Source organism: Anopheles funestus, chromosome X, assembly GCF_943734845.2.
Source record: "Anopheles funestus chromosome X, idAnoFuneDA-416_04, whole genome shotgun sequence".
Taxonomy (NCBI): domain Eukaryota; kingdom Metazoa; phylum Arthropoda; class Insecta; order Diptera; family Culicidae; genus Anopheles; species Anopheles funestus.
Genome location: NC_064597.1, coordinates 993317 through 1005732, shown reverse-complemented (window position 1 = coordinate 1005732; position 12416 = coordinate 993317). Strand labels below are relative to the sequence as shown.

Here is a 12416-nt window from a genome sequence, read left to right as displayed (position 1 = left end):
ATTAGTGCGTGCTGTGTTATATTTGTAGCTCCCCCTTTTTTGTCGAGCTAACGGTTTGCATGTGGGTCTAAATTGTTTGCCTTTACTGAACTTCAACTTTCTCAGAAGTATTTTTTTGTTTGTTTCGCTGTCAATTAAAAGCATAAAAGTTGAGGAAAGCTTTTGTCTCTAACGGGCCTGTAACTTATTAGTCTGTATGATTAAAAATACCTTCGAAAAGGTTTCGATTGGCCTAAAATGATAATTTACCCTAAAAATATATTAATCACATTAGAAGAGTAGAAATGAACAGAATTATCAAACAGTTTAAACAAAAGAAAATCCTAAGGCACTCTTAAAGATTAATCATTGCTAAAAAAAAGTCACCCTGTACACACTCTAACACGAGTACAGCTTTGAAGGAGTAAAATCCATCGCGATTGATGTGTGCATGAATGTTGATTCAACAAATTCCACAGCGTGTGAAATATCTTAAATATGGAATTTCGAACGAACAGACGAATCTAATGAAGGTAAGTAATTAATGGATCTCAATGGAAAGACTCAATGGTAAGGGTTCTTCGTATAGCCTACTGGAAGATTATCGGAAATTCAAGCCTCTGAGGCTTAGACTCTGTCCAAATTTTATAACAATTTCTTAGCAGAAAAGGGAGAAGCTGAGGTCACAGCTCACATGTGAGATGGCTTCACAATAGCATAAATACTTAGACTCACCACACTTACGTATGTGAAGAAGACTTGATGGTCCCAAATTAAGATGGATTGATGGAGAATGGACATGGACAATTCCTCATAAAAATGCACCAATAGAACTGTATACATGGAACCACATAAGACAATCAGAGGTTCGCCGCTTGCTTCACTAGAGAGTTACTAGTGTTGAAAAGAATTGTTTTTTTAAAGAATTTTTAATGCTTTTTTATTCTTCAAACCACAGAAAGTAATATAGGCAGACAATGTATCTAAATCGTTCACCAAGAACTCTGCAATACAAGCTTCTCTTCACAATCGAGAATTACAACGTACAGAGCGTGCAAATCTAAACCATTCAAGCAGGACCAATCATCGTCAATACACCATCCCAATGAAACACAAGTAACAAGAAGGATATACGTAGCGAGCGTTCAATGAACGACAGTGTGTGTGGTTATTACCTCAAATAAAATTTAAAAAAAAATGTATATAATTTACTCTTCTATGTTCTACCCGTCAGCAGATCCTGGATAAATGTATCTCTAGCCACGGTAAGCATCCTTCTTTGTACGAATGCGCTCACCGTACAGTGCCCATCGATTCCTTTCCCACCAGAAGCAATCTCTGAGAGGTGCCATGCGTCGCACGTCAGTACGAGTGTGCGTCAAACTAGTAAGGCGTAACCCATTCCTTACAATCCGCCCTAGCGTACGTGATGTGTTGCGTTGCATACGTTTGCGGTATATCGCTCAACTTCAGCATCCAATCGATACACCGTACGCGCTCAATCTCCGTTAATCAATGTCAATTTATCATCGCGCGATTGATTTAATTAGAAAGTTTATGGTACACTGGTACCGATGACATTGAGCTGCTGGTTGAGCGGCACACACGTGTTGCGTGGTTGGCGCGGCAGTCCCAACGCGGTCCCATTCCTGCCCAAAAACCGCTGGGCGAATGGTTTAAAAACTTCCCAGATGCAGTTATTAAATTACGTTTACGATGTTTCACGATGCAACCGGTGGATTGATGCGCTGCGTTATCATTCCTTACACAAATTGGACCGTCGGTACGTGAGTGGACGCTTGTGCAGCGGGCTTCCTGTCTGTTTGCATTAATTAACAGCACCATTGGAGGCTACCGGGCATTGCTGATGAGTATCGTAGTAGTGCCACCACGAACCGGTACAAAACTTCTGCACCAATTCTATGATGCAGAAACAACCGGGAAACTCTACACTTGGTCTCTATTTAAACAGCAAGTAGCTTCTGCATGGGCACTCACGTTCGTCTACGCGCTGTTCTACGCTCTACGAACAGCTTTAACATATTCGTTTCATCCAACAACCTTAGAAGTGTGTTTGTCTTCAAAAAAAACCGCTCCACGTCCATTAACATTGGACAAACGGGTCATTTAAATAAATTATGAGCAAAGTTCACAGAAGCGGATTCCATCGTGAAGCGTGCGCTTTACAACTTTAAATGATTTTCTTTTTTTTTAAAACCCCATTTCTGGCAAGCGTTCTCGCACAAGCCTTGATTCGTTGGATTCGTTCGTTTGTGCTGCTTTACACTTAACCTGTACATAAGGTTATTTGTTTTTTTTTTTGGTTGATGTTGTTTAAATAATGTTCCAACGAGATTGTAGCCATGATCTCAGTTTTTACAGCATCCGTTATACAACGGGGGCAGGAAAAACATGTGTAGGATGACCCACAAGTAAGGAGAAAACCCCGTCACATATGTTTTGAAACGTTCGCACTGTGTAACCATGCGCCTCCATTGGTGTACGCTTCTACGTGGAATTTGTTTTATCGTTTCCAAAAAGAAAACATCAACCAAACTCACCTACCTATGGAATGTGAAATGTGTTGCTCTGCAATGTTTAACATATTATAACCTAATTTATAATTAAAATAATCTCAGGGGATTAAATTAATACGTAGAAGTTATAAAGGTTTTCCAAATAAAATTGTTGTTCAATGGAAGCGTCTGCTATTTGCCACGATCTATATAAAATGTATTTTTTTTCTTTGCTAAAGTTTACCATCTGATGAGTATCACAAGACCAAGAGACAAGTACACGATTTACGAGAATAGCACATCGGTCCACTAGACGACTCAAGTAACCTAACGTTGATCACAACCTCCAATAATCTCCACACTCGCATCTTACTTATCCGTCATTGCAACTGCTTCTTGGTCTTGGCCTGATAAATCTTGGATATCGTAACCAATTTTACATAGTGATCAAAGTTATGTGCATAGAAGTACCCGCCTCGGGGGCCTCCTTTCCATACCGACCGCCGTAAGACACTTAAAATAAAAAAGGACGTAAACTGAAGCGAATAGTTACTTAAGTTTAATAGTTGAATTTCCAACTACAAACTAAATAATAACACAGCATGATTTATTAGTAACTCGCGTATCTTCTGTACCGGAATGTTGCAACTCCAACGTCAGACCATCGGGTTTATCTTCTTTCTCTAAAGTTTCCGGAACATTTTCCGGATTGTTCGGATTGTTTTGGTCTGCCGGTGCCACACTGGTTGGTTTAAACGATCCACTTGTTTCCATCTGTTCCGGAACCTGCTTGTTTATCGCAACCGTCTTCTTCTCGCTTGCAGCTGCATCAGCACAAATACTATATTCGCAGCTACTTAACCCACCCATCTGCTCCTGCACTGCTAACGGTGCATTCACTAGGCGAGGCATCCCTTCTTCGTGTCGGCAATCTTTCGCATCACAGATGCTACATCCGGAATCGGAAGACGATGAAAAGAAGTGAAACACATTCACTTTCAAATCACCTTCCACCGGATCATTGTTTCTACCACGTTGGATGGTTTTGACCATCTTCTCATATTCCGGATCTGCGGCGGCTGGGGAAGTTTATAAACGCGCAAATAATAAAAATGCATCAAGTGGCCCCATTTGGGTTAGTTTTTGCAAAACTTACCACCATCGTTTCCGCGTTCTGGCGAAACATTCGGCGTTGAAGACAACTGGCGATCCATTTTCTTTTACCGTTCTGTTCTGGTAATCTGGTTGGATAATGCCAACATACTAATGGCGTTTCAAATCGCAGCAAAAATGGCCAGAATTCCCTTTCTACCTAACGATTACGGGCTCCTGAGATGGTCAAACGTGATTATGTAAACTTTACTGTGCCAACCCAAGTTGACAGCGGTGTTTACAAATTACACCTTAAGGCACACCTTAAGTATGGCAATCTCGGTTATCCAGCTGTTGATTCTTCTTTCCTTCTTTTTGCTCCAGACGAAAAACACGCATACGATCAAGTTCAAGGTTTTGCAAAGTTTATTTCACTTCAATCCCATTTATAATTGTACTTATATAGACCCGTTTTGGAAGGCCATGTATATATATATTTCTATATTTGAAGCTAAGGGTAAATGGCCTTACGGACCAATCTTAAACGGCATTTAGGTGGGGGGCAACTAATCGCCTAACACCTTTCATCGTTCCGAACTCCTTACCATGTACGCATATAAGTTAAATTATCAGAGTATTATATGTGCGAAGCGATAAAGGTAACTTATGCTATACTGATGATCGTACCACATAGTTGCAGTTTCTTTTTGTCTCCTCTATATGGTAATAAATTCTTAGCAACTAGTCACAAGTTGTGGCGTTGAGTACAAGCGACGATAATGTATCTACCATCATGGTTTGCCTGTGTAAGGCTTAACAAAACATGCAAACTGCCGGCTGGAAAGTGAAGTAAACAAACCCACGTTCTGAATAAAATGAATTACGAAGGACTAGATTTATGTCGCTATAAGTATCATTATTTTATAATTCATTTTAATCACTACAAGATGCGTTTTCGGGGCGAGTTGTATAGTTGTATTAGATATCGTTGGCGAGCAACGAATTAAATAAATGGATAGGTCCGTGATCTGCGGACAAATCTCAACTGGAACGAAAGGAAGGCTTACTATCCTGGCTAATGGTTCAATTTGAACTGTAGCTAACCGGGGCAAACCGGGTTCTGATTAAGCATGCGCTAATGTTCGATAGTAAAGTATATGTATAATTCGCTACCCTTGCACAAGCGTTATAAGCAGTGGTTCACTTTCGTTACCAAACGATCCCACATTTAAGCGATACAAAGCAAATCCCTGCCTTCTATTTCTTCTGCACAACACCAACCGGGGATGATTTTGGTGTGCCAAGCTTGGAAAATTGTTTACCCGCAGGTGTACGCTTCGGTGGCGGGATACGGCTTGATGGGTTTGTCTTTTCACCCTTCGGAAGGGGAATTTTTGAAGCGGGTATGCTGTTTTTAACATCCCCCACCGTTTGTTCGGTCCCGGTGGTTCCCGCCGTTTGCATATGCTTCGGAACGTGCACCGAGAGCGTCGGTTTATCTAGTACGAACGTATCCTGCCGTGCGATACTGGCCGCCGGTTTGAGTGACTGCTTCATCGTTTGCTTGCTCGGCTGTGCTGCTGGTACCGGTTGATGTTTTTTCGTGCTCGTCGTCACGTTTGGGCTAGCGCGTTGCGAATGCTGGATCGTTTTCACCGTTGGTCTATGTATAGGGCTGCCCGATGATGGTTTTGCGTTCGCTTTACCGATGGGAGTGCTAGCCTTTGACACTGGTTGTCGACTGCGCACCATCTTCGTAACACCATCCACTGCCGGTTTAACGATTTTAGTCTGCTGTTCTTTTTTCACACTTTTCACTTCTAGATCTTTATTGAGTTTACCCTAAAAAGAGAAAGAAAAACATTAACGCCACATTGCATTCATTCGGATATCCAGCATGGAGATTAAAATGCGCTTCTAACTTACCTTGCACTCATCAGCATCCTTGCCGTTGGTAGGTTCGCGTTGAAGTTTTCGAATTCTAGGCGAACCGGGATTTGATACTACTCGCGCAGGCTTTACCCGATTCGTTTGCTCCTGTATCGGTGCGAGCGAAGGGCAATCGTGCGGACCGTGACCGTTGATATCGTGCTGCACATACGGCATGGACAGCTTGTACAAGATGGATGGTGGTTCCTCACACTCCAAATTACCTTCATCCTCGAATTCCACCACAAGGGTATCGCCCGGCAGACAAGCGTTTAACCCCACGACAGTGCCGCCCTGAAGGTTCGACACCTTTTCGCCTATCTTGAACTGTACGGCAGCCGAATCGACTGTTGTGACACCGTCACTAGTGCCACCATCGACCAGGTTGGTACGCACGTGCCGTTCTTCCACTTGCGCCACTAGCTCCTGCGTGAGGCGTTCGACCGACTGGAGCATTCGCTCCGGATTTTTGTGTTTCGCGTACGACCCACCGTAGGTGAGCCCACCCTCACCTGCCGACCGTTCCATCTCACACCCAATCAGGACTGTGCGGACGGAAGACGTTGTCGCCTCCTCCACCGCTCCCAGCGCCGCTCGCTCTTGGACCCGGTGCATGACGGCCTCGGTGGTCGTGCCGGACGGTGCCACCCCGGTGATGCTGCCGGACGTGTTCGACACCGATGACGGTAGGCTGAAGTAAATGGTTGTGTCGGTGCTGTCGGACGTATCCGGTTGGGTACGGACCGCCGGTGACGGTTTCGTTTCCGGGGCCCGCTGCCGGCCACCGTTGACTGACCGGCCCGATGGTAAGCAGCTTTGTTTGCTTCCTACGCCTGGCGACACTTCGAAGGCACCGACAACCTTCGACATCGCAGGCGTAGTTTGCACGTTTTTTGGATGTGTCGTTTGCTTGTGGATCGGTATAGTGCTGTGATGCGTTCGCTGCATCATTCCACCGACCGTTAGGGGCAACAGTTCCTCACTGTCGTGATGGTTTGTGACCAACGGTGCGCTACCACCTTTCGACGCCCCGACAGGACGCATTCCCTTCTGTATGCATTCCACCAGCAGCTGGTAATCTTCCTCCTGCTCCGAATCATCATTCTCATCTGGCAGGCTATCATCGTTGGTTCGCTGCACCTGCGGTGGTGATATCCACCCACCGCTTGTTGTTGCCTCATGACGCCCGAACGTATCCTTCTTCGGTTGCTTCATACCATCGGTAATATCACCTACAAAAAACCATAAGATATTTTAGTCAGAACGCAATGGAAAAAAAGCTGAGAGCAAGAGATAAATCTTTCGAGTATAAACTGCTGTCCCACAAGCCCCATCTTACCACGAGCCTGATGCACTTTGCCAGTGATGCCGGCTGCAATCGCTTCGTCCAGCAGATGATCGTCCGTTTCCGATTCGACCGACGGTGAACTAACCACCAGCTCTCGCTTCTTCGGAAACCCATCCTTCACGAGCGAATCAATCAGCTCACGGTCCAGACTATTGGGAGTAGTAGAGCACCAAATTTGTTGCGTAAAAAAAAATCCATACATTGTGTGTTGTTTCATTTTAATTTAGCAAAAAACCACACAAACTCACCTTTCGAGCGATTTGTCGCGCATTGATGTTGCGTTCGTGTCGGATGCCATCGTCAGCTCAGACAGTGCCGAAACGGTGGAGAAATTACACGGGCTATCCTCAATGTGGAACGGGTTCAGCTCATCGTTTGCCGGTGCCACCATCGTATGGTTCGTGCGCATCATCTTGAACGGGTTCTCCTTCATTACCGGCCCGCCCGGTGGTAGCAGCGGATGGGATTGTTTTGGTTTTGGCATACCGCTCAATATGCACTCCTCCAGCAGACGGTCATTGTTGTCGGACAGGTTGGAGCTGTCGTCGGAATCGTGCCCCCCATCAGTACCGTCCCGGTAGCGGAGCGTTTGGATTGTGGCCGGCGGAAAGGAATTCTGCTGCTTGGTACCGCTGCGTGCAGCGACACTGTTCATGCCAATGCTAATACACGATGCCAGCAGCTCATCGTCTTCACCGCCACCCGCATCGGAGTCTGCATCGGATGCGTGACCCTCATCGGTGGTGGTTGCATTCGTGGTACCGTTCATCATGCCGAGCAGCACATCCGCCGGATTGGGCAGTACCGGCGGTTGCGCTGATACACCATCATTATTCTCCATCGGATTCTCTTGCCCTTGCTGCTGATGCTTTTCCACCTCCTGCTTTATCTCGTCCTTCTCCTCCAGGCTTAGATTGCTGAGGCTTGTCGCACAGGAAAACTGTGCCGGTGTGTGCTCGACGTTAAACTTGCTAACCGTATCGGCGAACGCGCCAACACCATCATCACCACCGACACGCCGACCACAATCACCATCACCGTCGCGAGCCCCACCCTCACCATCCGGTGGTATAGTTTTCGGAAGCATCGGTCGCTTCGGTTGCGGATGGGGCGAGTGCGGGATCGTTTGCGTTGGTGAATCGGGCAACTCCGACGGTGACATAACGCCCGACGCCATCCGGCTAAATTCGCTCACGATCGAACTCTTGTCATCGGTACAGGCCGGTTCCGCACTCGACAGCGAACCCATCGAGCTGGTGCGGGAAAACATTAGTGGCGTTTCGTCAGCACCACCGGTGTTAAGAAACGAAACCGATTTCCCTACCGGTCCGGCAATGCTACCATTCGGATCGCCGACAACCACTGTCGCCGTGGCGTTGGATAGTTTCGTGTGCTGCTGTTGTTCGTCTAGCTCTCGTTGCTGGTGTTGCTGTTGCTGGTGCTGCTGCTGCAGCTGCTGCTGCTGTTGCTTCTCTTCCTTCCTTCTGTCATCTTCATGATGCTGTAGATCGATTATGCTGAGTGACGCTTCCCGGCTAAAGTCTGGTGTACCTTCCTCGCAGTAATTGAACGGCTTGTCCGGTGTGTTGCAACCTGTATCATCACCAACGGCTAGTCCTCGTCCGATCGGGATCGGATTCGACTTTTTTCCGGGTACACCGACGATTCCTTCGTCGGCAGCGACGACCACCACCGCCGCTGTGACGGATTCCACTTCGGTCGGTTTCATCTGGGATCCCGTCACGACTGCCCTCAAATCACTCATCGAGGTGGCGCTCGAAATTATCTGGGGCGTACCCTCGGTGTAGTAGCATTTGACAGAATCTTCCGGCATCAGTACGTTCACCGTTGGATCACCGGTACCGTTCGCTCTGTGCCGATACGCCACCGCATTTCCATCATCCTTCTCCTCCTCTTCCTCCTCCTCCGAATCTGACTGATTTTCGGCATACCGTAGCGAATAGTCCGTCAACTGATCAATGTCCGTTTCCTGATAGTCGTACGAATGCTGATGCAAACGTTCCTCCGTTAAGCCATAATTGATAGGCGTTTCCGGCTCTGGGTCTGGATCCGGGGACGATCCAATATCAACCACCGTGTGTACCTCCTCACCGGCCGGCTCCTGTCCGGGTTCGGTCTGTTTCCGATAGAATGCACAACCCAACTCCTGTTCCATGGCACGCTGCTTCCTCACATTTAACCCCGGCAATCCACCTCCACCCTTACCCGGTGGTACCACCGCTTCCCCCTTCACATTCCACCCCGGTGCATCCGGGTGCGTATCGTGCAGGTTCGCCACGGGTGCTACAGATGGACGCTGCTGGTGCTGCTGTTGAAGATTCTTCAGCGCCAACCGGGAACCGTTCGAGATAATGTTGTGCTTGCTGTAGATGAGCGAACGCAGCATCGGTATTGCACCGTGATCGCGCAGGAAGCGCTGATCTTCATCGTTTTCGCTCGACAGATTACCGAGCGTACCGCACGCATTGCTTACCACCGTCAGGCTGGGCGATTTTAGCTGATCGAGCAACAGCTTCAGACACTGCTTCTCCCGCAGTACCTGACGGTACGTTTCGCACTGTGCGATATGACTAGAAACGTTGCGCAGTATACCGCCCGCGTTTTCCACGATGCTCCACGTCTTGCTCGGTGCTTCGTACGTGAGCAGATCGATCAGAAACTCGAGCGCACCGGTAACCTCGCATATTTTCGCCCGATTCTGGGCACAATGGTTGGACAGGTTCCAGAGCGCGGACAGGATCGATTTGAGCGTGTTCTCCACCGTGCAACGCATTGCCGCTTCCGTCAGCAGGGTGACCGTTTCGATCTCGACCAGCGTCTGCTTCGTAATGGCGTCCGCACGCCAGGATAGGTTGCGTAGCACGGATGCGGTCACCTGTACCAGCTCGGTGCAGCTGAGCTGGGACACGAGCGCCCGCATAAAGTCACGGTTCGAGCACAGCAGTGCCTTATTGTTGCCCTGCCCGAACGTAAGGTTGGTCAGTACCATACTCGCGTACCGACGCATTTCTACACATTTGAGCGCCTCCGGCGTAGCGCTACCGTGTGCGTGATGATCCAGTTGGATCAGGGAAGCGATGGTTTGCAGCGCACCGAACTGACACATCGCGTGCCGGTGCTCCTCGTCGTAGCTTATCTTAGCGAGCGTCCCGATGGCCTGTATCGGATGACGTTCCGGATCCGGTACGGTTGTCGGCCCACTGCCAACCGAAGATTCCCTTTCCAGCAGTATCGTCTCGTCCGGTTCGACCTGGCCTTGTTCGCGCGTTTGCTCCTTCAGCAGGTCGGTATAGTCGATAAGTTGATCGATCAGTCGAAGCACTTTCAGTTCACGGCGAGCCGATCCTTCATCCGCGTTGCACCGCACCACATTCACCAGCGCGTGCCGTGCGTTTCGGCGAGCCACCTCGTTCGGTTCGTTGTGAATAATGTGCACCAGCAGCGGTACGCAGCCGGACCTACGCAGGGCGGAGCACTTTTCCTCGTTTCGTGACAGCTCCAGAAACTTGCAGGACATCTCGAGCACGTTGGTGGAGCCGAGCATCGAGAGCAGCGAGTACACGCATTCCATCTTTGGACCGACCTCACCCAACTCGCCACGATTTAACGAATGATGTTGCTGCTGCTGTGGCTGTTGTTGCTCGTTCTGCTGTTGCTGCTGTCGTCGTGGGGACATACCTACCGGCCGTTCTTTCAGTGGCCAGGTGCCTCCGCTACGCGAACCATTTAACACACCCTGCTTCTTGGCCGGCAGGATGTTCAGTGTGGTGACCGTTGCCGTAGTTACATCGTACGATACATTCATGATCGGTATGTTGGCCGTTGCTTCCTGTGCTACCGGTGTACGCTGAAAAAGCAACGATTGTTCGCACACCATCGTGCCAACGGGTTCGATTAGTCCTTGGTCCTTTTCCTCGCCGACCACCGCCTCTTCTTCCTTTTCCGCTCCATTCCAGCAATGGTGCTGCTCGACCAGTTCCGCCGGTGGTTTGTTGTCGTAGTCGAGAAAGTGTGGCTTCCGCGATACTGCCAGCTCGTCCAGCTCGAAATCATCATCCAGGGATGAGTCCGGCTTGCCGAGCGAGCCGAAACTTTCGTCCGCAGGTTTCGGCATCACGCAACGCCTGTACTACACTGGGTGAGGGTGTGTACACAGTTCGTATTGCTCTTAGCTGTTCGCAACTAGAAAGAATGAATTGTCCGTGCTTACAATTACACTGTGCAAATATACGTCACCCTTCTGCATATCACTCTTCCTCCTGGCCATCGCTAACATTCGCTTTTGATGAAACTTTGTACAACCATAATCACAACACTCCAGGTACCTGCTGACCGCCATCGCTTTGCAGCACCGGACATTTGGTAAGCCTTTTTGATTTATCGTATGTGAACACGAGCACAGAAAACTTCCACTTTTGCTTCTTGGTTTCTTTAACACAGTTCAAACGGATACAATCGTTTTCTTAAACAGTTTTTCTTAAAACTCGAGCAGGTTTTCCTTACTTCCTTGCTTCACACCCACCCAGTACTTGTATATCCGACGGCGAAGCTGAGAGAGTTATTCTAATTTGATCGAAAACATTCCAAACCAAAAATGGAACCAATTTACGAATGAAACACACTTATTTTGCCCAGCATTAAGGATTCCTTCCTCAGTGTCTAGCCTTAATTTCTGATCTTAGAAGAATAAAACGATTTTAATAGCTTGCGGGCACAATTATTGAAAACATTTTTCACATGCTAACTTGTCCACTTTTTCTAATCGAACGCATTATTTCAGCCCTTCAGAATAAACCCTACCATATCGTGTATGTGGAAAAGAGAGCAAAATATTGATTTTTCATTTGCTGCTCTTTTCGTACAAATGTGTTTTGGTTGACATCGTACCAGCCTGCGTTTATAGCCTCACGTTGTATACTACATTAGGTTCAAGTGTACCGTTTCTCAGACATTTGGTGTTTTTACATTTTAGAACAAATTCTATATTCGTTGTTTTTTTTAAATTTCAACAAACGATCTTTAATTCACGTTGGTTTAATAAAAAATTATCTTTTAATCAATAAGTGCAGCTTACGATCATTGCTTGAACCTTATGAATCCGACCAATACAGTGGATTCACACAGTTTTGGCTAATTGATTCGATTTTTGGTACAATATGGGTTGGGAGACAAAAAAGGGACATTACAAAGGATCTGCCGGTCAATTTAGGTTTGTTCACGATCATTTTTCGATCTTACGACCTCCAAGCAAGCATATCCTCCATTCTATAGAAATATTTCAGTTAATCGAGGATAACTCAATTGTGGATTAATATCAACCATTGATTAATCTTATATTTAACGATGGCGCGCCTGTGCTTATCGAGAAGCGAGATAAGAAGACGACTTGCCGACTGAAGGAAAGATAGAGAAAACAAAAACAGCAAATGTGTAACGCTATCTAACGTGGAAATACAAGCACGTACGTTAATCTTTATTTATTATTCTGTTCTGACATATAAAAAACTGTAAATTTATTCAAAAGATTATTT

General features: G+C 47.1%; 2 protein-coding genes across 2 annotated transcripts; both read right to left on the bottom strand.

Moving 5' to 3' along the window:
• Positions 1–1907: 1907 nt before the first annotated feature.
• On the bottom strand, positions 1908–3920 carry LOC125765882 (uncharacterized). Its single transcript, XM_049431382.1, has 2 exons — positions 3652–3920; positions 1908–3574 (listed from the first exon to the last, which is right to left on the bottom strand). Exons 1-2 carry the CDS (start codon positions 3707–3709, stop codon positions 3081–3083), a joined length of 552 nt encoding a protein of 183 aa, XP_049287339.1. The 5' UTR covers positions 3710–3920; the 3' UTR covers positions 1908–3080.
• Positions 3921–3995: 75 nt separating this feature from the next.
• On the bottom strand, positions 3996–12379 carry LOC125765470 (uncharacterized). Its single transcript, XM_049430661.1, has 4 exons — positions 7113–12379; positions 6856–7013; positions 5514–6748; positions 3996–5429 (listed from the first exon to the last, which is right to left on the bottom strand). The coding sequence occupies exons 1-4, from the start codon at positions 10997–10999 to the stop codon at positions 4845–4847; spliced, it is 5865 nt and encodes a 1954-aa protein (XP_049286618.1). The 5' UTR covers positions 11000–12379; the 3' UTR covers positions 3996–4844.
• Positions 12380–12416: the final 37 nt, after the last annotated feature.

Bases quoted from the DNA above. Each gene is read 5' to 3' on its own strand.
- LOC125765882 (XM_049431382.1), bottom strand. From the start codon at position 3,709: ATGGATCGCCAGTTGTCTTCAACGCCGAATGTTTCGCCAGAACGCGGA. The intron at 3,575-3,651 runs GTAAGTTTTGCA...AAACTTCCCCAG, and splicing joins AGAACGCGGAAACGATGGTG to CCGCCGCAGATCCGGAATAT.
- LOC125765470 (XM_049430661.1), bottom strand. From the start codon at position 10,999: ATGCCGAAACCTGCGGACGAAAGTTTCGGCTCGCTCGGCAAGCCGGAC. The intron at 7,014-7,112 runs GTGAGTTTGTGT...TACTCCCAATAG, and splicing joins CGCGACAAATCGCTCGAAAG to TCTGGACCGTGAGCTGATTG. The intron at 5,430-5,513 runs GTAAGTTAGAAG...TTCTCTTTTTAG, and splicing joins AGGATGCTGATGAGTGCAAG to GGTAAACTCAATAAAGATCT.